Consider the following 23,464-nt stretch of genomic DNA (forward strand, 5'->3'; position numbering starts at 1 on the left):
TTATAGAAAAAGGAGACTTAAGCTCACTGAGTAACTAACTATATCTAATAGATTTACAAAAAAGCAAACACAAAACATCAAATTTATTTTCAGAAAAATTTTCATTCAAAAAAAAATAATCTCCTCATTCCCAAAAGATCAAACCAATAAACCAATAATGACGTTATGTTTTGAAAATATAAATAGTAGTTGCATTTTTTTTTGATTGGGCCAAAAGGAGAAAAGTGTACAGGGCCCAAACATGTAAACAGAGTCGAATTAAAGTTTTTTCTTAGTACCGTTTAGTCACCGAACCTCTCCGAAGAAACCTGAGATCTGATCATCGAAGTGTTGTATCCATATTATATGGAAATCTTTTAAGAATTTGAAAATAAAGACAAAAAATGTGGTATATAACCAGGTGCCAAACAAACAACCAATTCACAAAATAATGAATTCACTAATTCAGAATGAAAAAGATTGATACAACTGAGAAAAGAATTATACTTTATTTGATAGGATAAAGGTAACAATTTGCATTTTACATCAGAATAGAAGAGAAACAGAGCAATTTAAACAGCACACAAGACAAGTGCTGAAGAAAATTACTCCTATTGCTTATTCTCAACACTCAAGAATTAATCACACTCTTTTTCTTTTTCATCTTCTATAGCTAAACCCTAGGAATATTTCACTATATGTATCTAACAAATGAATCATTTATAAGCAAATTTTCTTTTCAAAATAATAATAAATCTATACTGTATATGGTAGAATCACTTAAATTGGAGGAGCATCTAGAGGAGTGAAAACCCTGTGGTGGCAAGTAGGGTTACAAGGGTAAGGACAATCTATCTTCTGAAACAATGTTCTGTCATAAACCCAATCTCCAACAGCTTTTGCTATTGTCTGCAAATTAAGAAGAAATAATGAATCATGAAAACACAATGTAACATTGATTCTAATGACATTTTGTTTGACAAGAATTTGGAGAATGTTTGCTTTTTTTTGTACCGTTCGGTTTAGAATTGGAGAATCTTGCCAGAACCATGAAGTTTGTGTCTCGGTTTGGCAGTGAGTGTAGCAAGAATCTATGAACATCCCTCTTGATGAAGATCTCCCTAAACCTATCACTGCACTCAAGAACTCTAACCTGAAATCTAAAAGGACGCAAACCCGAAAATTGTTTAGACCCTTTTCATGCATTGATGTTAAGAAATGATCCAGCAAAATCATATCATAATTTTTGCTTCTATACTAACCTTGCATAACTTTGATCTGACTTGGATGGCAATTCTTGATGTCTAGTTGACAACTTTGCCATTTTCCGTAAGGATCAGCTGCTCGCGGAGCCAAAATGTTCTTTATCTGATAAAGAAATGTGAAACTAATGATGAGTTTTTGAAGTTAGATTATGGAAAATACTTCATTCAAGCTGAAAGATCTGTTCTTTGGACAAATCTTGCAGTAACAAAGAGTTAACCTACCTGCCAAGAGTCATAAGCGGCATTAAGAATGAACAGAGGAGTTCTAATCTGGCGAGCCACATATTGCGGAAAGAAACACTGCAGATTTTTGGTGATTGATTATATGGGTAAAAATATTGAAGAGAAACAAAAAATGGCTTTATAATTATAACATGAATGCTTTCTACCATTGCAGGAGTTAATCTTGATGTGCATGACCTCGGCAAGTTCTTTGCTGATCCCTGCAAACAAAATTTCAATGAAAAGTTCAAATAACAGGAATGAGCAACTGAATCAACTGTCACTAGATAGGAAAAAGAAAATAGAAAGCTTACATGAAGAGTAACAACATCTTCGAAGTATGTTTTAATGTATTGAACTCCTGAGACGTCTCTTCTGAAAACATACCAATGAAATGTCATTTCTAACTAACTTTTTTGAGTAAGTTGATGATGAATAGGGAAGGATCACAAACAGAGTAATGGTCTTACGTGTTGAGAAAAAAACCAGCATCTGAAAGACATTTTACTTTGGTTCCCATCGGTAATAGAGCACGGAAACTATCACAATGCATCAGCGAAGCTAACCCGCCAGCAGAACAGCCAGACAAAACAGCCTGCAATAGTGTCATAAACGTTTTAGACCACTTTGAAGGGTCAAAGTTTGCAAGAGTTAATGGAGATTGGAGAAATTTTGTGAAGGAAAGAAAAGCTAACATTCTCGGCGTTTATCATGCCTTTAGCTAGCAGCTCTTGCATAACGGCTAACCAAACTCGAGCACCTCTGAAGTGAAGATTAGTAGCCTGATCAAATTACCATTATGATTATCGAATAAGAAAGACAACACTAAATAAATCTCATGTTTCTCTTCTTAGTACTCACAGGGTTCACTGCTTCTACATCTCCTGTGAATGATGCCCCGTCACAGTATCTAACTTTCACTCTATTCCAATTGTAAAAATCTGCCATTTCCAAGAAGAACCAACCAAACCCATAAGACAAAAACTTAACTTCATCTTTGATCAACAAGTTAGTCAAAAGCTTCCATATATACCAGGATTATATTGTTTCTTATTGCTAAGAATAGCTGAGAAAGCAAGGTTCTCCACCATTTTCTTCGATGAACCTAATCGAGTATGCATCCGACTAACGCAATTTGTTACATTATTGCACCATCCTCCTCCCTAAATCAAACCATTTCCAAAGACACTCAATTAACTTCCACAAAAACTTCATTTCAAAATCATCTCCCAACTCCAAAAATATACTAAGCCAAAGCAAGAACAACCACAGAACACAAGAGAAGAAAGCAGAGCAAAACCTCAAGCTGTATCAACCAACTATTGATTCCAGTTCCAGAACCTCTATCCAAATGATAAGCTGGTGGACTTCCATCTAAACAAACTGCAAAACCAAAAGACATAGATGAAGAATAAAAAAACACAAAAATATACTATATAGGAACAATAATGAATAAATATATAAACAGAATTAATAACTCACCGGCCCCTTTAGCGACTGCGTTTCGAACAAATGTAATATTGACAAACAGTCCTTCTGTGTTCATTATTACTAACGAACACACCAAATAAATCAACCATTGCTTCAACTTGAACATTCTGGTGAAAGAAAACAATCAAAATAAATAAATCTAAGAACTTTATAAATTGAAGTACAGATAGAAGAAATTAGCTAACAAAAAATGACACTATAGTACTTAAAAGACAAAAAAAAATCTTAAATTAGATCCGAACTATATGTTCACACCATTTTAATAGCATTTTGGTATCTAAAAAAACGATACTTTCAGTGTTTTTAGTAGATTTTTGCGGTACCTGCGACTGCGATTTCAATTTCCAGCTAACAAAAAACAAAAAGAGAAAACTTTTTCCCAGAAATTTTTTACAGAGAGGAAAATTTTAATATTTGCATTCGATGTTGTCAGAAAGATGTTTTTCTAGAAAAAGCAATGCAAATAAAATCCGAAATCTTTCCTTCTACGTAGAAGGAATTAACGAGAAAGGATCAGTTTTGCTTTTGCAAACTGGGAAAAGAATAAATCTTTCTTGGAAAGAAAGTTTCAGACGCAAACGCACTTACTTGTAAACGCGGTTTCTTACAAAATCCCAAACCTGAGATTAGTGTAAGAGAAACTTCGAAGTTTCACTTTGCTAACTCGGACGATGACTCAGTTTCAGCACATTGTCAGAAGACGCGATTTTCGAGCAATGGCGGAAGCAGAAGAAGAATCCTGGAGAAATTAAGCGTTTATATAACGCGCGTTTTTTGGATCCGACGTACAATGTTGTTTTTGTTCGGAACCCAAGAGCCGACACTGATTCGTTCGTTTTCGTGACACCAAAAAAAAAAAAAGAGTATATAATAAAACAAAAGAATTGTGGTGTGTACGAGAAGATGATATGTTTATATACCAAAATGTTTTCAGTTTTTATCCGACATTATTATTTGCTTATAAATATGACCATTTTCTTCCCTTTCTATACAATAACCCCCTTTATACTATTGGCATAATAAAAATCATAGAGAATAATAATCAAATCTATATTAATAATATGTAAATTTTCATTAAAAATTATGATACTTTTCTTTAACTTTAAACTCACTATTGTTTTAGTAAAAACGTTAAATGTATAATTGATATGATTTTTAAGTAAAAATAAAGATGGCTATAAGGTATATAAGAGCATATGAAATACAATTGGTTTACCTCTTGAGCATATAATATATAGTTTTTATTGAAAATTATAAATTTCCAACTCATGTCATGTCCTTTGGTAAAAGGACATGGATTAATTGATTACTTGGTCAGTCAATATAACATTAATGATTGTGGGGCTGACTGAAAAAAAATTAATGTAAGGGGTGAGATATCAAAGATTGACATAAAATGAGGGGTTCGTGCGTGAAGAAGACTTGAGTTCAGAAATGCTAATAGGGGTATAGTGAGTTGACACGTCACAAAAGGTGTTCGGTTAAATGGGTTGGATAGGATCCGACCCGAATGTCGGGGGTGGGTGACGTGATCCGGTCGGACCGGTTATGTAATGGAGTAATGGTGTTGTTGGAAATGTTTGTTATGTAACGAATCTCTCTTTATCAGCTTGTAAATTACGCGTTCCTCAGCCAACAAACACAGCTGACGATTTGTTCGGGGAATATGGACTGTTTTTGTCTTTTCATTTTGTAAAAAGTGATCTTATTCTCTGTGTGCAACCTCACCCCGTAGTTTCGGTGTTACCAACTCTTTCTCTTTTCAATAAAATTATAGGAAGCCTAGTCCATAATTAGAAAGCTAACGATTATAATTGTTTTTAATATCATATATATTCGTAAGAATAGACAAAATTAATCGGAAAATTGTTAGAGACTATACGATTGGTGGACAGGTTTTCATATCAAAATACAGTAAAACCTCTATAAATTAATAATGTTGAGAATGTAAAATTTTATTAATTTAGAGAGGTATCAATTTATCGATAAATTAATATTTATTAATTTATAGAGAGAATTTCCTAATTTAGTAACTTTTTAAAATTTTCTATAAGATTTCTTTCATTATAGAAAAATCTTTCTAGAACAGTTACAAGTAAAATATAATAATAATGTATAGAAAACAATACCAAAAGTTTTGATACAGTAAAATATGAAAACTATACTCAACAAAAAACAAATATGAATTTAAGCAAAAACTTATTCTTAATATATTTTAAAGAATTTTTTACATATAATATATAGATATATAGTTGATACATTTATACAATTATTAATTTATGATATTGATGGGACCATATATTTACATAAGACTTTTAAAAAATTATTATCTTATTAATTTATCGATTTATGTCACTTTTTATATTGATCCTGGACCAGAAATATTTATTAATTTAAAAAAAGTTATTAATTTATAGAATATTAATTTATAGAGGTTTACTGTATTATGTTACATCATAATATGCATTTATTAATTTTATTTTATTTTTTAAAAAGAAAGATAGGGGAAGAAGAGAAGTAACCTAAGAAAAGGACCAAAGTGATGTAACAAGTAAACAACAAAGTCCATCCAGTCTATCGGAACCTCAAAAGGGAATATGATTATGCATTTCGAAGCTTATCTTATCTTATGAAAAAAAATTTATCTACGAAAACAATTGTTAAGTGTTCAATAATTCAAACTTATTTAGACTCTTATTAGTTATTGTCAAATCTCTTATGGAGCTTTCTACCTACAGAACTAAATAAAATAAAACTCTACCCTATCTCACTCAAAAAATAAAAATAAAAACATCAACTATTTTTTGTGTGATATTCAATCATTATTCCAAATTACATTCATGAATATCTTATATCAATATTTATAACTGGCATAGTAAACCAAACAAAAAATATATTTAAAACTGGAATTTGGTATAAAAGCTGGCGGAGAAGTAGTATAGTTGAAAATTTGAAATTATGTTTTCTGACATATAACATGTTTGAAATGACCAACCACGAAATAGAATCTCACTCATAAGTTTAGTTATTTTGTTCAAAAATTTAAAGCCCGTTCGTTAGCTTCAAAATTAAATTTCAAATATTTTTCTACTAACAATTTCAAATTTTATATATCAAATGAACAAGGTCGATCTGATGAAAACTGTTGCGTAAAACATTCTCAAAACTAAACTAATATGTTTTTTTTATAAATCTAATCGGACCATATAGTAGATCAAATTAGGCGGATATTAGAGAAGGTATCAATCACTAAACATGCCATATGATTATGGTTCATGTATCATTATCAAATGATTAAATGGATGGAAGCAACGTGCCACATTCAAATCTTGTTTTTATTTTTATAACGAATTTATGGTGTTTTAAAAAGTAAAGTTTTTGTGACAACTGTAAAACAAAGAAGCAGACTCAAAGAGCAGTTTTCAATTCCGGTGACCAAAAACATTAATTACCGTTTTATTTTTCTAATCGGCGGGAGGAGCAAAGCATATGATTGGAGAACGAGTGTGTTGTTGACGCGTGGCGGCAGATGGATTGATGAAACACGTGATTGACGGTGGGATTCTTCTTGCACAACAGCTGTTGAACCTTGGTGAAAAGTCACTTTATAAATTCTTTAAACTCTTGCCCAACAAAACAAATTCTATAAAAATATTTGTCCGTGATTCATTATAGTTGTTTTGTTATTCGCTGGTTAATAATTTATTCATGGAAATTTTAGTTTCGTAGGATTAGCTCACCTTCACATAAGCCAAAATTATCTGACACTACGATGATCCAAACATTTTTGAGCTACTGTAAAAACACAAAATCAAAATAAGCAACTAATCAAAAAGGTATATTGTTGAATCTATAAACCATATGTTACATTCTCGGTGAAAAATATAGTCACAGAATTTCAGGAAAAAATAAAGAAAGTAGAAGAAGAGGATAGTACCGAGAAACTGTTTATAACTTTTGCTAGTTCATACAGTACCAATTATCAACAAAGAAAAAAAAACTTATAATAGGTCGTGATTTTCAAATTTTGATAAATTTTTGTATAGCATTTATTGTCCGCTTATAATTTTATACCAATAGATGAAGAGAAGAATTTAAATACGTCACATTGAAGTTAAACAAACAATGGGATGTAAAAGTTTGTCCAACCATTTTAATTGGTCTTCATGTAGTTGGTCACTAGGGCTGCTTTCAAGATAAGACTACAACAATCCACGAAACCACTGGGCTCCAAAATTGAATTAGTTTATCATCACCCGTCGTCTAATCACATCAATATAGCAAGTTGTAATGAAAAGATAATTGTGAATTAACATATTTGTGGATATATACTAACAGATTTATGGATATATATCGGCTTCTCGTATGAAGATTGGAGTAGCTAATTATTTTTTGCTTACCAAATGATTGATACTTGAAAGTGATTGCGCAACACCGAGAATTTGTTCTGTTTTGAATTGATATTTTATAAGTTTTTTTGTGGATGAGTTATATAATCGACTACTTTATCTTCCATTGAGAAGTTTGAGAAAATAAATTGAGTGTGACATTAAAAAAAAGTGGGGATGATTTGGCTGCGATATGTTGCCGTGAAAGATCATGTTCTGTAGATCATTATGAACAAATTAGATTCGTTTGAGCGTAATGGAGATACTATAACAATAAAATATGTTATCACTTATCATATATAGTTATTAGTATATTTGGTTCCACTTAATACTATATTGTTCCATATCCAATATAGTATAGTCAATCTTAATGATGTTTCTAATGACTATGGTTAAACATCCACTGTAGAGCATAATAATTGACTTAAAACTTTCAAATATCGATGTTTATTCTATCATCTTTACAAGTTGGTCATGTGTTACAAATTTGCAACAACTTGCAGTTGGTTTAAAGTATCACAAGGTACAAACTTTACCAGCAATTTCTATTTATGATTTATTCAATAAACCATTACACTAGAATAGAATAGTCGGGAGTTTAGTTGGAAGAAATACGAATAGCATAAGATAAATATGTTCAAAAGTCGTTTTAATAGTATCAGTATGAACAAGAACATGTTCGCATTTAAGAAAACATTAGCTGGCCAACTATCTACCAATATTTAATCCTTACAATATTATTTTCATTTTCAACTGAACAATTACATAAGTTTCGTTTTAATGATTGGGTTAATATACTAAAATCAAAATTTTCAAGGAGTTTAGTCCATGCTCAACAACGATTGGTCATTTGGTCCTTATTTATCTTTCTTTTTTTTGTTTTCTGGTTCACCTGACGTTATTTATCAACCTCTCATGAAATAATGATTATCCAATAACATATTTAATCCAGTCAGAAATTAATATGGTCCATACCATTTGCTAATTAATTTTACAGTATCTACTCTCGAGTGCATAATAGACATCGATCTGAATTTACACAATATATATACTATATGCTAACCAACGTCGTAGTGATAGTTCTACCATACATAGTTTGATTCATGGGAAGATTTAAGGAAAACTAATTATGTATTAGTCCAATGAAGACATCAATGGTGTAACTGATACTTTTTTAAGTTGTGGAAGTTAAAATATAAAATCACAACATAAAAGGTTTATGACAAAAAAAGAAAAATCTCTCTTAAGTTTAAAGATGTTTGCAACTTGTAACATTGCATCAGTGAATATACAGAAACATTCCATGTGGGTTGTTCCAAGAAACACCATCAACTCACATTATTATGTAAAGCCAGTTAAGCTAATCACATGATTATTACATAATTAAGAAAAAAATAATAATATGAATGTATACTTTATGATCTAATTCCAACGTTTACACGAGTATGATTATTTCCCCCTACTTGGCCATCTATTCAACTAGATCGGTTTTTTCATAATGGAAGATTTTGGTGTTACCAAATTAAAGATTCCAGACAACTAAAAAGTTAAAGATGGTTGCTAGATTTTAATTCGAGTGTATACAAAAATTAAGATTGAAAAACTTTTTTGTCGGCCACATTTTAAATGTACTTGACTACTTGTCTACAAAAACTAAGTTGTTTCACGGTTTTTTTGTTTTTTTTCGCCGTCACGGTTATAAACTTCTTGTCTGTTGGTTCTAAAACTTCTAAAACACATTATATAATTGTTTGAATAGTAATACATAATTGTTACAAAAAAAAGTTAACCTAAATGGAAAGATAGAATATTCCCCCAATTAAATTCGTAAAATATAATGTAGAATATATGTTTGTCCAAAATAATAATAATGTAGAATAGCTGAAAATCAATTATTATATAAATGATTTAGCTCATTGCTAACCAATAGAACACACAAAAATCATTTTGCGATTCTGTGCTCAATTATACCAAATACAGAGTACAATTCTAATCGTAGATCACGTTTGACTTAAGGAGAAGTTAAAATATTAAATAAATTTTGCTGGCACCTATCGGTATTAATTTTACTAATCATGATTATGATTACGGAAAGATATAGGTCATCCGTGTTGAGATCTAGACATTATTAGACTATAATATGTAAAGGCATAAAGCACTATCCAACATACTTATTAGATATGACAACAAAATAGCTCTAGTAACTATAGTCTTATATACATGAATAATATGAAGTGCATATTTTTTTAGTTGTCAAAGACTCAAAATAGTAAGTTCAGTTTGTTCAATCGGTTGCTGTAAAACAAACAAAAATGTCCAAACAGTTTTAAATTTTAAACGATGGAAAAAATTCGAGTCATTAACATAAGCTGGAAAATTTGAATATGGGCTGATGAGCCAAGTTTGATAGTTGGGTCGAAATAAAAGACCAATTGGGCTTTAGGAATTTAATCATTTTTTTCACAAACAATTTTCTTATTCTTCCCCATTTTTAAGTCTACAGAATGCTGCTAGTGCTTATACATGAAAACTTCAAACAAACCAACCATTTTCACGTCAATTAAAAAACTAGTACTTCTTCAATACACTATAATCCACTCTCCTAATTAAAATTGGAAATATATGAAATTCCACTATAAAATTGTGAAATCATACACAATTACCCGTTTGTACTTAACAAGAGAATTCAATCATCGTCCTCATCAACAAAAACAACAACATGAGTACATGACTAAGACTAATCATCATCTATATCGCCGTCAATATAAGTTACTAGCTAGCAAACCTCTAGTGATTATACGATCATTAATTACGGTCGTCATTATCAGTTTATTGTCAAGCAATATCGGTTATTCCACACGACAACATCTCCATAGATCTATATAGTTCTAGAAGTAACGGAAGAAAAGAATATGTAATTCGTAGTGAATGGGACAGGTAAGAGTCAACATAAGTTACCATATATAACGGTGCAGAAACATTTATGGTGTAGAGGACCATATATAACGATGTATTTAAATATTGAGTGGTCCTTCTCATGAAATTTAATAGTTTAGTTACAATGTTATGCATGTGTTTCTGCTGCATGCATGGACAGTTATCTTACTATTCATACGTACAACATTAAATTAGTACACACTCAGTATACTACAGTACTAGCTACTCTCTCTAGTACTAAGAAAGTCCATCATCTTCAAAAGGGTACCATGAATAATGAATTTATTGGAGTTACATGGTAACAGAAGTGGATTCACCTCAAACATGTTAAGAAATCTGCATCACATATTTATTAGTTCGATCGGCCACATACGGCATACATATCGGTCAATCTTCCAGTTTCAAAGAGATTTACACTTGATCTTGTGATACAATATGTCAATATGGGTGATTGGTTTGTACATTCTAAAAGTTGAAGAGTTTTTTTCAATTTTTGTTTTTTATTTTTCGGGAAATTGTTTCAAGTCTTTAATTAAAGTTATTTTTTAATTGATCAAATTTTTACACTTTTAATTTACTGTTTTACAGTTCTAAATGTGCTCTTAATTTTTTTTCAGAGTCTGACTTCTCTTTTTTGTTCGTGTCGTCGTTTATTTTTTATAAGTCAACAAAATAGAATTTAAAATTAAAAAAAAAACTAGAGGCCCTTAATTTAAAATTAAATTTTCTAAATCAATATTTTCAAGTAAAAAGTTAAAGTACTTACCAATGACCTCCTGAATTCATCGCAGGTTCCCTAATCAAACTTTCTAGCTAGTGCAGTGGTAAGCTGAGGTTCCATATATAGTATTGTTGTCTTCCTTCAGAAGAACCAAAATGGCAATTGTGCCATATTGGAGTTGAAGGACCCAAGTACCCAACCAATCCCAATCCTATCCGCTAGTTAGTTAGTGGAGTATACTCGGGAACTAACTACAAACCTATAAGGCTCTTTATACTATTTCTGAATTCCATGTATTTATCAATGGATTAATAACTACAAGAAAATGATTATGGTCAATATATATTATTCACGAAATGTATTTCAATGTAATGTCTTTGACAAAATATTGTAAACTTGATGACAAGATATATATAAATTTCCACATCGTAATTGTTTTCTCTTTAAAGATTGAAAAAATAACTTTCCCTTAAGAAATGATCTAAATTCTATACATGCTCAAAGTTTTTACCATTAAATAAGATAAGAAATATAAAATTGACAGAAACATGATAATTTTTTTGATCCCAAAATCTTCAGATTTGTTGTTTAGCACATACGTAACTAATTAAGTCTATTCAATATTTGTGAGATTTTAAGTGCATTACTGATGATATTAGGTGCGTAGAAAACACAACACTAAAAAAAAACACGACACTACACGGAATTAGTTTTCATATAACATTAATTACATAACTTGACGTCTTGTTTACACATATATGACATATATAGAGAGCACATCACATTACAACACAACAAAACTAATGAAACATTTTACTAATTATAAATACAATTTTTAATTACGTCGATTTGGAGGTATTAATTAATTACCGGAATAGAAAAATATGGCTCTACCACAGCCATAGTGTTACTCTCAGCATAAGTATCACAACAAAACTCATTGTAAAACGCTCTTGCCTTCCTTAATATATGGCTTATGGAACATTTCATGTACCACAACAAGCTTAATCGAGCAACATCACGCCTCAAATCTCCGTATTTGGTCGCGGTTATGGACTTACCATCTTTGTTTGAGACCTTCCCGTGTTCTTGTTGATTCGTCTCCTCTTCTTTTACGGACGGATCTTCAATAAACAGTAGTGGATTAGTAAGAGGGTGTGAATTTATTTTATTATGGTAGATTTCTGTTAGCGTTTTGCCAGAAAAGACGTTGTTCAACATGTTTTCGCTGATGGTTTTGAATGGTTTGGGTTTGTTACTATTGCGTCGACGAGATTTTGTGGTGGAAAGTAGGGTTTTAGGGCGGTGGATTTGAGTGAGGGTGATGAATTTAGTAGCCATGAGACTATGAGAGAATTGATATATGGTATGAACTATGAAGTGATTGGTTTGTGGATTGCTCTTTCACTCCTTACTTAACATATTTATATTCACACATCTATACATACACAAATATGTGTAGTATGATGGTATGTATAATAAGGTGCTAATTAGAGGTTTGCATAAGATTTGCTAAAACGAAATTAAATATCTTGATTTTTTTTTTTTGATGGGTACATCTTAAAGGGTGGAAACTTAAGCGATTAATTTTTGCTTTCGCAATCTTTCGCCTAACAATTAAAAGGCGAAAACTAAAAAGAATACCTAATCAAAGATCGTTTTCTTCTGATCGTGTGATATTTAAGATATTTTTAAAAATACTTCTAAACAGTCTTCTGTATATGGTATAATTTATGAAGAATTTTCATAATCCTCTAGTTTGAAATACAAACATTAACTATATAGTCTGTAGCTTCTTTGATTAGATTCAGGTTTTTTGTTTTTGGTTTTAGAAATAATTCGAATAAAAATAATAATTAATGAACGTATCATTTAGTTTCATTTTTTCGTCTATTTCATTTAATAAATTATCATTTTTCGTAATTTTTATTGGCTCGTATGTTTATACTGTTATTTTTTGGTTTTGATTTTAACCGAAGTAAGACTTTTTTTAATATTTATAAGTTCGAAAAAAGGATGCAATTTGCAAGTCCGTACTGTACGGAATATAGCTCATACGTAAATGATTCTCTAGAACATACTATGATCGTGTGGTCAGTGTTGCTCGATCTTAATTGGTTAAAAGAAATGGGGGCCATGAAAGCTGGATGAAAATGAATTGTACTCCCACTAAACAAGTGACTTTACCTCTTCCATTCACACAATTTTTTTTATAGTTTAAATATTGAATTTACATAGTTTTCATGATCCACATATTATGAAAAAGGATAAAAATGAGAAAGAAAAATAAGGAAGAAACCAAGAATCTATGGAATTGAAATATGGAATATAGCTATGGGGAATCAAATGGTCCATACCCACGTGCATGGGAACTGTTTGGTATCTATATGTTTCCTTTGTTGTTCTTTTCACTAAAAGGTGGTCATCTTTTATGTATCTTTGATATTTCAGAGATCACCGGCTTTTCGGGTAAATCACTCTCTCAAGTCTCAACTTTAGCTTACCAGATCTCTGTCTAATTGCGAAACCCTGATATTAATAGTTCTTCTTTAACCCTTTTTACTCGAAAAAAAAACAAAATCTTCCTAAACCCATAAGCTAGGTCCCATGTGAATGATCAGAAAGGATCCCAAGTATTGGACTAAAGAACCCACTCAACATATGTGGTCTTCAGCATCAAAACATTCAGCCTAAAATACTTCAATTTCTGAATGCATGATATTCAAATATAGTACAATTTTCTTGGGTATTGACAAGCAATTTATGACCGTATGTATTGTGTTTTGATTAATCGTCATCTTCTAGACTGAATATGAGTAGTCAAGTCATATCCAAATCAGATTGAATATCTTAAATTTCTCAAAGGATGCTCACAGAATTCCCTAAAAAAATGCACAATCCATCTATATCGATGAAACTGTAATGAGATCTAATATTTATCAGGTTTCATATTGGCTTTTTTACAATCTTCTCATAACAATCTCTGTTTAGGGTATCTTGACTAGTAGTATAAGTTAAAAAATAAAACCAAAAATCATGAAGAGTATTTCAAATTTTATTCTTGTTTTCCTTCTTTCTTTCTACGTACATCTAAAACACTTTTTCCACCTCTTTAAGAGAATTAACAAATTTAAAGAATCGTAAACAAGATGAATAAACAGTATTCACCCCACTGAAAGTCTATACTCTAAGGTGAATGTTGTCGAATTAGTTGATACCGTTGTAAACTGTTACCTTTCAAATCAGTCCATTAATCTCCTTGGGCAAAAAATTCTGCACGGCTGAGGAAATTCTCCCCAGCGATGTGTCAGGCATGAATTAGTTCTAAACTACTCCGATGAGAATTCGCTTAAGCTCTCTGAAGCACAAAAGAGAGAGGAAGAGTAAGAAAGATCAATACCTTGAGCCAAACGGATAGTAAAAGAAGAAGAATTATAGAGTGGAGTTTGAAGGAGTCTTTACATTTATGTGACCTGTAAACCGAGGAGCCTCCTATTGATCCATTCTCATAGCTCCCATGAATATCCATGTGTAAACTTTTAATTGACTATCCATGATGTGTGTCTAAATCTGCTAAAAAGGGTGTAACATAAGAGTAAGTGTTTTGACTTCAGCAAACAGTATTTAAGAGATCTTCAAAACAAACAAACAGTATCAAGAGATTCTTTAATATAAACAAACCGATCAAAGAATCCTGGTGGTCTCAGCATATAACTGTAAGCGGCAATATACGTAAGGCACAAAGCTTTATATACATTATTGTACCTGTATAATCTTTTCAGGACTGCTGTCTGAAGTACCTGCTCTGATCCAGAATCTATCATATGCCTTTGATTCTGTGGCACTCAATCCTAAACCTGACGAGTACCAGTAATGTGGATTTGTAAATCATAAACCCATATAGCCTTTGATGCTAAAAGAAACAACTTTTCTCATTAAGATTGAAGCAGGCCAAAGCTGTTAACTGAATGGGCTGGAGAATCAAGTAGAACACACTACCCTACTTGTAAGATGCAATGAACCATATGCATCATTTACCAAGTAACTCCATCCTAACGTGCTCCTCTAAGAAGAAGACGTAGATCCCCGGCGTGAATCAAAACTGAGATGGCTACTAGATTTCAATTTCCAACTGCAGGAATAGGATGCCCAACTATACAAATCAGAACATTATACATTAATAAACTGAAGCTATCAGAGCAACTAATAGGAAAAATAAGAACCAGAATAGAAACCTGTTCTTCTTCTTATTCATCAGTTACTGAATGAGTTTGTTCCATCCTTCAATGATTGCTGCATAATTTTCTTCATCAGAACCTTTAAAAGCTTCCAACACACCTCCCTGCTTAAGATATCCGTATATAAATTCTTTGTATGTGATACTATCCGGAACAATTCCTTTTTCCCTCATCTCATTTAGAAGCCTAGAAGCTTCCGTTACATTCCCATCTCTAGCATACCCACCAATCATCACAGTGTAGGTAATCTTATTTGGGTGTACGTTCTTTGAATGCATCTCACGCAGAAGACATTCAACTTTGACCATCTGACCCAATTTACCATATCCATCAATAAGTGCTGTATAATGAAAGACATTCGGTTCCAAACCCTCCATCCTCATCTCCTCGAAGAGGAGTTTTGCCTCCTCAACACGGCTAATGATTGACATCCCCTTTATTAGTGAAGTGTATGTAGCAGAATTAGGTGAAATTCCTTTGTGTTTCATATCTTCACGGAGTTCCAAGGCCATCGATAGCCTTCCGCTTCTACAGTATGCTCTGATAAGATGATTGTAAACAACAGTATTTGGCTGCACGTTTTTGCTCATCATCTCATCAAAAAATTCCTGACCCTCTTCTGTTCTTTCAGCTTTACAACATCCATCTATCATCACCGAATATGTATAAACATCTGGAAGCATGCCATTCCGTTTACAATCATCCCAAAACTGTATGGCCTCCTCAACTTTATTCATATTAAACAGCCCGCAAATCAATATGCTATAAGTATAATTGTCAGGCTTAAGTCCTCTCTTAACCATTTCATCCAAGAACATAAAAGCTTCATCTAGTTTCTTCTTTCCGCAACATCCAGAAATCAACGTGTTATAGGAAACTCTATCCATAACACAGCCACGCCCTAATATCTCCTTTTGAATCCTAAAAGCTTCATCCAGCTTCCCTGCTTCACAGAGTCCATGAAGTAAAGCATTTGAAGTCCTCGTGTCCACTACAAAACCTTTATTTAGAAATTGAAACCAAAGTTCTAGTGCCTTTGAGTGTTTCCCATGCTTACAGAGACCAGAAATCAATGTAGTAAGTAATCCACCACCAGGACTCATGTTGCGTAATAGCATCTCTCCAACAAAACGAAGTGCTGAGTCAAACATAAGATGACTGCACAACAAGCAAATCACAGATGTAAAGGAGCCCTGATTTACATTAAAACCAATCGACAGCATTTCCTTCAGGAGACGCTCCGCATTATCTGCTTGACCGTTCTTGCAGTATCCCTTTATGAGAGTATTATACGTCGACGATGTGAGAGACAACCCTTTCGAAACCATGAGATCCTTTATCTCAATAGCTTTGTTCAAACTTCCAGCCTCGATGAAACTATCAATCAAATTATTATATACAATAACATTAGGAGGAAACCCTTTCTTTGTCATTTCCTTCAAGACAAAATAAGCATCACCAATCCTCTTAGCCCTGGTCAAACCCTTGACAAGAATACTATAAGTGATAAGAGTTGGTTCCATGCCTCTTTCTACCATCTTTTCTTTAAACATAAACGCCTCATCATACCTTCCACACATCCCAAGTCCATCAATAACAGTATTAAAAGTGACAACGTTTGGTGCAACACCCGCTTCTTCCATTTTTGAGAACAACTTAACGGCCTCCTCAACTTTACCTCCCTTGCAAAACGCATTAATCGCTGTAGTGAACAAGTAAACATCCGGAGAAACCCCTTTGCAAACAACATCAAAAGCTTCACAACACTTCTGAAACTCATTAGCTCTCACTAGAGAAGTCAACAAAATGTTGCAAGTCGTCTTAGAAGGAAACATACCCTTGTTTGCAAGAACAGGAAATACATCAAGAGCTAAATAACAACCATCACGCTTGAACTGTGTGCAATAAACTTCAATCAACAAATCCGACATTTTCCTTCTGATTTCTTCATCAAAACACAAACTCAAACTCGCCATTGCATCCGCAATCGCAACTCGACTATCTCTCAAACCACAAGGCAAAACCGGTACATTCCCATTGATCAAACGAATCAAAACTACCCTAGCAGCCGATAACAGATTCGCATCAAGCAATAAACCTATCAATAAACAATAAGAACGGAGACTAAAGGAGAAACTAAACGAATCAGAAGCTAATCGGAAGAAATCCAAAGCCGTCTTGGGATTAACTTTGGATCGAAACTCAGGAAACAACCTATCGAATTCGAGAGGCGATAGAACAGTTATCAGTTGTTTACACTGCTCGTAATCTAGAGATCTCTTCGACAAAACTGAAGATAATCGTTCGTGTAAATGCCGATCAGAGGAAGTCTCTTCCGATTTATCCGGCCGATGAACACACTGTTGCAGGTATCGGCTTGTATGAAAGCATTTTCGAGATTTCGCTATGAATTTCAAGCGGCGAGTGAATAAGTAGCTTGCGCGAGAAAGTCTCCTCAAATCCATTGGTGAGAAAGAGATGAAATGTGAGGAAGTCATTTGCGAAGAGATTTTAGGGAAATAGAGAAGAGCCGCCATTGATCAATGTCGAAGAAGAAGAATTGAAGATGGTGTTGAGCCACCCCATTGGAGAGAGAGAGAGAGACGGAGAAATTCTCGAGAGGAGGCGATTTGGGCAAAAACCCAGGGTTCAGACTTGGGGGACACGAACGGGGTCGATAAAATTGGGCCTTTTATGGGCCCGTAATGTTTAATCATTGGGCTGAAAGCTGCAACATAGTAGCCCAATTTCAACTCGTAAAGTTTTCCGCGTTTTTTCCCCTATCACGGACAAAACAGGCAGCCCTATTGACAACTTGTTTAAAAAGAAGAAGGAAAAAAAAATCCATATAGAGACGTAATCCGATGGTCGATGGAGACGTTGTAAGAAACAAAAGAATTGTAGAATAAGGTTAGCTAGAAATTGTCAACAATGGGTTCATAGAAAAACTCGTTTGAATCAAAATTGTGTCTAAACAAAACCTTTGATTTGGTGCGTATATGACCCACGCATTGTAACTTTAATTTAAGTCATGATAATATTTAATATATAATGTCATGTCATCACTGTTTAGAATAAAACGTTTAGCTTACGATTCACGTGGAAACAAAATTATTCAGAGATTTCATTTCATCTATTTATAGTAACATTCGTCAATATTAAGTATCATACAATTAATAACGGGTATAAATGGCAAAATCCTAGACTAAAAAGGTGAAACTAAAAAGAAAAAAGTAGAGAGAGTATACGTGTCGTGAATGACGGAGTAATAAATTATGCAATAGAGTAGATAAAAATACAATGTTTTCGTCATACTCTTACTCTCTTAATTTAATAAGATATATCCTTTATGTAATTGTTCTAGTAATTGATCGATATTAACGCGATAACTCCTTACGAATCTCACTCACGATTGCATTTGCATACATTATAGATGTAGGAGATACTCGGTGAAAATCTTAGTAGACTAGAAAGCAATTGATCAACATTTAGTAACAAGCTATCACCACAAGTTCACTAAATATAGTATATATTTTTAAAACAAATACCAACACTTGCATTAAAAGCACATAAATGGAAACATTTAAGAGGACACATACAAGTCCCATTGATTATTTTTATTTTTTGACCAAATACTAACACACCTTTAAAAATAAGAAAATGCTAACACTTGCAGTAAAAGTGATACTACTAAATATAGATATTTTAAGAGAACATGATACAATTAATTCTTAAATACTGTATTGTTTTAAATTTTATACTTTTATAGTTTCTAATTATTAAAATACATCATAATACACAATTTTCATACCATATGTCAATTAAGAGTATCAATAATAATAGTCCACTTATGTGTAGATATGTCAGACCTATTTTTATGAAGTATCATAAATAATGTATGCACACATCACAATCGTAAACAAATTACTACTCTTTCTATTTCATAAAGTTTGATGTTTTAAGTTTTGCACATAAATTAAAAAAAAAGTAACTTTTATATATTTTAATTATTATTCTGTTAGTTTAATAATATTATTATTACCTCTGTCCTTTCACTATTGACTACAAACAAAACTTACAATCATATTTTTACAAAACATCAATTTTGATGAAACAAGTAAAAATTTCAAAACATCAAATAACTCAGAACAGAATGAGTAAATTTTTAGCTCACTGTTTTAACCATAGTGCCTACTATCTTTAACCATCTCCAAAAGACACCATTTGTCTTTTTAACTATACTAAAACAATCAAAACTTTTAAAACCAATCATATCTCATTTTAAGAAAATAGGTTAAATTATCTAATATAATAAATAAAAATCTAAAAAGGTTGCCACGTAAATAGAAGAATTGATTCTTATTTATTTTTTTCAAAAGTGGAAGAATCATTTTCTTCTATTTTAAATGTAAACAGACCAAAAGAGAAAAAGCTCACTCACACAAAGCACCTCCAATTCTCTCTACCATACAAAAAACCAAACCCACAAAGTCTCTCTCTCTTGCTCTCTCGGTGATTCGATTTTCAGAACCGAAACTCCGGCGAAAAGATTATGGCGGGACAGTCACGAAAATGGATGATACTGGTGGCGACGATATGGATTCAAGCTTTCACCGGGACGAATTTCGATTTCTCAGCTTACTCGTCAGATTTGAAATCGGTTCTAGGGATTTCACAGGTGCAGCTAAACTACCTCGCCGTGGCTTCGGATCTCGGAAAAGTATTCGGATGGTCGTCGGGACTAGCGCTTATGTATTTCCCGCTTTGGACGGTGCTTTTCGCGGCGGCGTTTATGGGATTCGTCGGTTATGGAGTTCAGTGGCTTGTCATCACTCATTTCATCTCTTTGCCTTATATCATGGTAACGTAACCAACTTTTCTACTTTTTCTATAAACAATATATATATATATATATATATTTGTTGAGAATCACTAATTTGGAATAAAATTGAATAAAAATTCAGAGAATGGAATAATCTACAAGTTATCTTCATTTTTGAGATATTGAAATATAATTCAAGAAATCCTTCAAAAATTAAAATTGTCTTCAAAATCAAAATTAGTTTATTTAAGATTGAGTCTTTTTTATAATAAGGATTTGATGCAATTTTATTTCTGTTTGTTAACAGCTTAGATATGTTGAAATTGTGACCAATGAGACGAAAAATAATGTTTTGTATCTTCAGATTGGGTGATGTTTGATTGGTAGATAGATTGCTAGTTCAATTTTTATTTTTGTCGATTTCTACTTTCTTAGTTCTTGGTATAGGACTATATGCAATATTTCTTAGTTTTTCTCTTCCATTTATTTGGTTGGTGGCAAGTGGCAACAACTTACGAGTCTTCCTTTTGGCTTGTTCTCACGTTTTTTTAATCTGCTTCAATTTTCGAACATCTGCAATTAATTTTTATAACATCTATTATGACGTCAAAAGAATTCGTTTTTTCAATAATATTGGTCCCGTTGCATATAATTCTTATTATTCATATCAATAAGCTAAATTATGACAACCAGGATTTTCTGAAAGGTCTTTTTCTGATGGGTAAGTGATAATTTAGTGGAAGTTATACATATGAGCTTTTATTTATAGTTTAATGTTTTTTTTTTCGATTATATGAATAGTTAATTAATAATAAGCTTTTGGAGTGAATATTTTGATCAAAATACAAAAACAATTCTGCATTCTTTAAGAATTCGCAATTTCTGAAGAAATTTTTTATTTAAGTTTTGGCTAGCTTCTTCTGTGCAGGTGTTTCTCTGTTGCTTACTTGCTGGTTTAAGTATCTGTTGGTTCAACACTGTCTGCTTTGTGCTCTGCATTAGTAACTTCCCTGCAAACAGATCACTTGCTCTTTCCCTCACAGTGAGTTTCAATGGTGTAAGCGCTGCTTTATATACTCTTGCTTACAACGCAATCAATCCAACTTCTCCAGAGCTATATCTTCTTTTGAACGCTCTTATACCGCTCATTGTCTCTTTCACTGCTATCATCCCGATTCTTCGTCAACCGCCTTTTGAGCCTCTTCCACCAGATGGAGTTCGTCGTGACTCTCTCATGTTTCTATTGCTCAACATACTCGCTGCTTTAAACGGTGTTTATCTCCTTCTCTTTGGATCAAACTCCTCTGATTTAACCTCTGCTCGTCTACTCTTTGGTGGAGCAATCCTCCTCTTGGTATTCCCTTTATGTATTCCCGGTTTAGTCATCGCCCGGAATTGGTATAACCGCACAATCCACACTAGTTTCCGTCTAGAAGGTTCTGGTTTCATTCTTGTTGATCCTGATGAGCTTGAGTTGCATAAAGGGATGCTTGCACATGAAGCAAACCGTGAAGGTTACCAATTGCTGAGTGACGATGTGGTGCAAAACCCGGTTAAGTCCGTAGCTGTTGAGGAAGAGGATAGTGATGAGTCATGTTGCAAGAAACTTATCACAAGAGATCAGCTTGAAGGTTTGGGGATTGAACATTCTTTGTCGCTGCTCTTAACCAGATCAGATTTTTGGTTATACTATATCACGTACTTCTGCGGTGGAACCATTGGACTTGTGTACAGCAACAACCTTGGACAGATTGCTCAATCTTTAGGACAAAGCTCAAATACCACAACTCTTGTCACACTTTATTCTGCTTTCTCATTCTTTGGAAGATTGCTTTCTGCAACACCAGATTATATCCGAGCGTAAGTGCATCTATCTTTGATTAGTCTTATACTCTGGCTGATTGCGGGATTTTGAATGATTCCATTTCTGCAGGAAGGTTTATTTTGCCAGAACCGGGTGGTTAGCAATCGCGCTATTACCAACCCCCTTCGCACTTTTCTTGCTTGCATCATCAGGAACTGCATCAGCATTACAAGCTGGAACAGCGCTGATGGGTTTAAGCTCCGGGTTTATCTTTGCAGCAGCGGTTTCCATCACATCAGAGCTTTTTGGACCAAACAGTGTTGGAGTTAACCACAATATCTTAATCACAAACATACCGATAGGATCATTGATCTATGGATTCTTGGCTGCATTGGTCTATGACTCACATGGTTTCACCGGGACCAAATCAATGACCTCGGAGTCGGTGGTGTGTATGGGACGAGATTGTTATTACTTGACCTTTGTGTGGTGGGGTTGCTTGTCTCTTCTTGGGCTAGGTTCGAGTCTTGTGTTGTTTATTAGAACTAGACGAGCTTATCAACGGTTTGAACAAGCTCGTATAAGTTCGAACATCAACGACTCTTAGAAATTTGCATCAACCCCAACGGTTTGTGTGTATATGTAGGATCTAAATTATAACAGACGGATTAATGGTATTTTAGTGGATTTTGGCTGAGGTTGATTTTTTGGTTTGGATTTTGGTTATTCAACTAAAACACAAGACTCTGACACAATCATATTTTGAAAAAGCACTTCTTCTTCTTCTTCTTCTTCTTCTTCTTCTTCTTCTTCCCATCAAAAAGTGCTAGTGGCAAGACCGCGCATATTCCAGTAACAAAGTTTAAATTCAAAACTATGGAACACAATTTGTCCCATGTTTTGTTGCCTGAATTAAACGACCATATCACTTGGTTCGGCCACTTCATCTCGGATACGCACAAGCGGTTGTCAAGGTTGTAAAAGACGATTTTGTAAGGATCTACATTGGCAAAGGGAGCTTTACAGACGACTTGAAAAGTTTCGGTGTGAAGATTGAAAGGTAAAACTTTGGTTTCTTTGCACTCGGTGAACCAATAAAGCGACCCATCTAGATACACAGGTGCGGGGTAAGCAGCAATCCGATAAGGAGCAGCGAGAGTGACATACCTCCAAGCATTGGTACTAAAGTCGAAAACTTCGCATGTAGTAGCGTTTTTTAGGCCTATTTCTGCAGAGTTGTATAACCAAACGGGCTTGTATGTGCCCCTGAATTTGTCTTTACCGAATCCAAGCATAAAGAATTTGCGTTTAAGCTTGTAGTAACCATCTCGTAAGTCGATCATGAGTTTTTGATAATCGCAAAGAGGAAGAGGCCGATACCATCTAGTGGTCGGGTTGACCACATAACCGGATTTGTCGTGATTGTAAAGACAAACGAGACCGTCACAACTACTATGTGAAACTAAGTACAGTACGTTATCCTTCTCCCAAGGAGTAGGGATCTTGAACGTTGATGATGAACCCAACTGCAATGTTCTTAAAGATTCTATGGTCGGGTTTATAACATGGTGAGGAAATACAGACACCATCAGAACAT

At 33.3% G+C, this 23,464-nt stretch overlaps 4 protein-coding genes, 3 long non-coding RNA genes, 1 other non-coding gene and 1 pseudogene across 19 annotated transcripts; 4 read left to right on the plus strand and 5 right to left on the minus strand.

Annotated features, from left to right (window-relative positions):
• Window positions 1-421: 421 nt before the first annotated feature.
• Window positions 422-4,889, minus strand: AT4G19420 (Pectinacetylesterase family protein). Of its 4 annotated transcripts, none has more exons than NM_118062.7 (13): window positions 3,546-4,889; window positions 2,949-3,064; window positions 2,767-2,849; window positions 2,500-2,629; window positions 2,328-2,407; window positions 2,162-2,248; window positions 1,937-2,061; window positions 1,781-1,841; window positions 1,634-1,687; window positions 1,467-1,544; window positions 1,242-1,347; window positions 994-1,139; window positions 422-888 (listed from the first exon to the last, which is right to left on the minus strand). In NM_118062.7, the coding sequence occupies exons 2-13, from the start codon at window positions 3,061-3,063 to the stop codon at window positions 760-762; spliced, it is 1,194 nt and encodes a 397-aa protein (NP_193677.2). In that variant the 5' UTR covers window position 3,064; window positions 3,546-4,889; the 3' UTR covers window positions 422-759. The 4 variants fall into 4 exon arrangements, with proteins under 4 accessions (NP_193677.2, NP_001319996.1, NP_001328920.1 ...); NM_001341336.1 differs by having other exon boundaries at window positions 3,281-4,889; NM_001341337.1 differs by having other exon boundaries at window positions 449-888; window positions 1,467-1,687; window positions 3,546-4,802.
• Window positions 4,447-4,695, plus strand: AT4G06885. The gene has a single exon (NR_142052.1). It is a non-coding gene; the product is annotated as an other RNA (long non-coding RNA).
• Window positions 4,890-5,827: 938 nt separating the features above from the next.
• On the minus strand, window positions 5,828-6,987 carry AT4G03015. Of its 4 annotated transcripts, none has more exons than NR_144001.1 (3): window positions 6,895-6,987; window positions 6,698-6,752; window positions 5,828-6,545 (listed from the first exon to the last, which is right to left on the minus strand). It is a non-coding gene; the product is annotated as an uncharacterized misc_RNA (transcript). The 4 variants fall into 4 exon arrangements; NR_144002.1 differs by having other exon boundaries at window positions 5,828-6,560; NR_144003.1 differs by having other exon boundaries at window positions 5,828-6,600.
• A 4,639-nt stretch (window positions 6,988-11,626) lies between these two features.
• On the minus strand, window positions 11,627-12,438 carry AT4G19430 (uncharacterized protein). The gene has a single exon (NM_118063.5). It carries the CDS (start codon window positions 12,342-12,344, stop codon window positions 11,862-11,864), a length of 483 nt encoding a protein of 160 aa, NP_567586.1. The 5' UTR covers window positions 12,345-12,438; the 3' UTR covers window positions 11,627-11,861.
• Window positions 12,439-13,471: 1,033 nt separating this feature from the next.
• On the plus strand, window positions 13,472-13,679 carry AT4G06890. The gene has a single exon (NR_142053.1). It is a non-coding gene; the product is annotated as an other RNA (long non-coding RNA).
• Window positions 13,680-13,947: 268 nt separating this feature from the next.
• On the minus strand, window positions 13,948-17,880 carry AT4G19440 (Tetratricopeptide repeat (TPR)-like superfamily protein). Of its 4 annotated transcripts, NM_001203842.2 has the most exons (5): window positions 15,239-17,880; window positions 15,042-15,156; window positions 14,769-14,860; window positions 14,466-14,573; window positions 13,948-14,361 (listed from the first exon to the last, which is right to left on the minus strand). In NM_001203842.2, the coding sequence occupies exon 1, from the start codon at window positions 17,776-17,778 to the stop codon at window positions 15,262-15,264; it is 2,517 nt and encodes an 838-aa protein (NP_001190771.2). In that variant the 5' UTR covers window positions 17,779-17,880; the 3' UTR covers window positions 13,948-14,361; window positions 14,466-14,573; window positions 14,769-14,860; window positions 15,042-15,156; window positions 15,239-15,261. The 4 variants fall into 4 exon arrangements, with proteins under 4 accessions (NP_001190771.2, NP_567587.2, NP_001329154.1 ...); NM_118064.2 differs by having other exon boundaries at window positions 14,769-15,135; NM_001341340.1 differs by having other exon boundaries at window positions 14,769-15,156.
• Window positions 17,823-18,041, plus strand: AT4G06895. The gene has a single exon (NR_142054.1). It is a non-coding gene; the product is annotated as an other RNA (long non-coding RNA).
• Window positions 18,042-19,579: 1,538 nt separating this feature from the next.
• Window positions 19,580-22,647, plus strand: AT4G19450 (Major facilitator superfamily protein). Of its 2 annotated transcripts, NM_118065.4 has the most exons (3): window positions 19,580-20,102; window positions 20,992-21,923; window positions 21,997-22,591. In NM_118065.4, exons 1-3 carry the CDS (start codon window positions 19,794-19,796, stop codon window positions 22,472-22,474), a joined length of 1,719 nt encoding a protein of 572 aa, NP_567588.1. In that variant the 5' UTR covers window positions 19,580-19,793; the 3' UTR covers window positions 22,475-22,591. The 2 variants fall into 2 exon arrangements, with proteins under 2 accessions (NP_567588.1, NP_001328199.1); NM_001341341.1 differs by having other exon boundaries at window positions 19,667-20,102; window positions 20,992-22,647.
• A 163-nt stretch (window positions 22,648-22,810) lies between these two features.
• AT4G19452 lies at window positions 22,811-23,456 on the minus strand (annotated as a pseudogene). Its single transcript has 2 exons — window positions 22,935-23,456; window positions 22,811-22,867 (listed from the first exon to the last, which is right to left on the minus strand).
• Between the last annotated feature and the right edge of the window lie 8 nt (window positions 23,457-23,464).

This window comes from Arabidopsis thaliana, chromosome 4 (assembly GCF_000001735.4).
Source record: "Arabidopsis thaliana chromosome 4, partial sequence".
Taxonomy (NCBI): Eukaryota; Viridiplantae; Streptophyta; class Magnoliopsida; order Brassicales; family Brassicaceae; genus Arabidopsis; species Arabidopsis thaliana.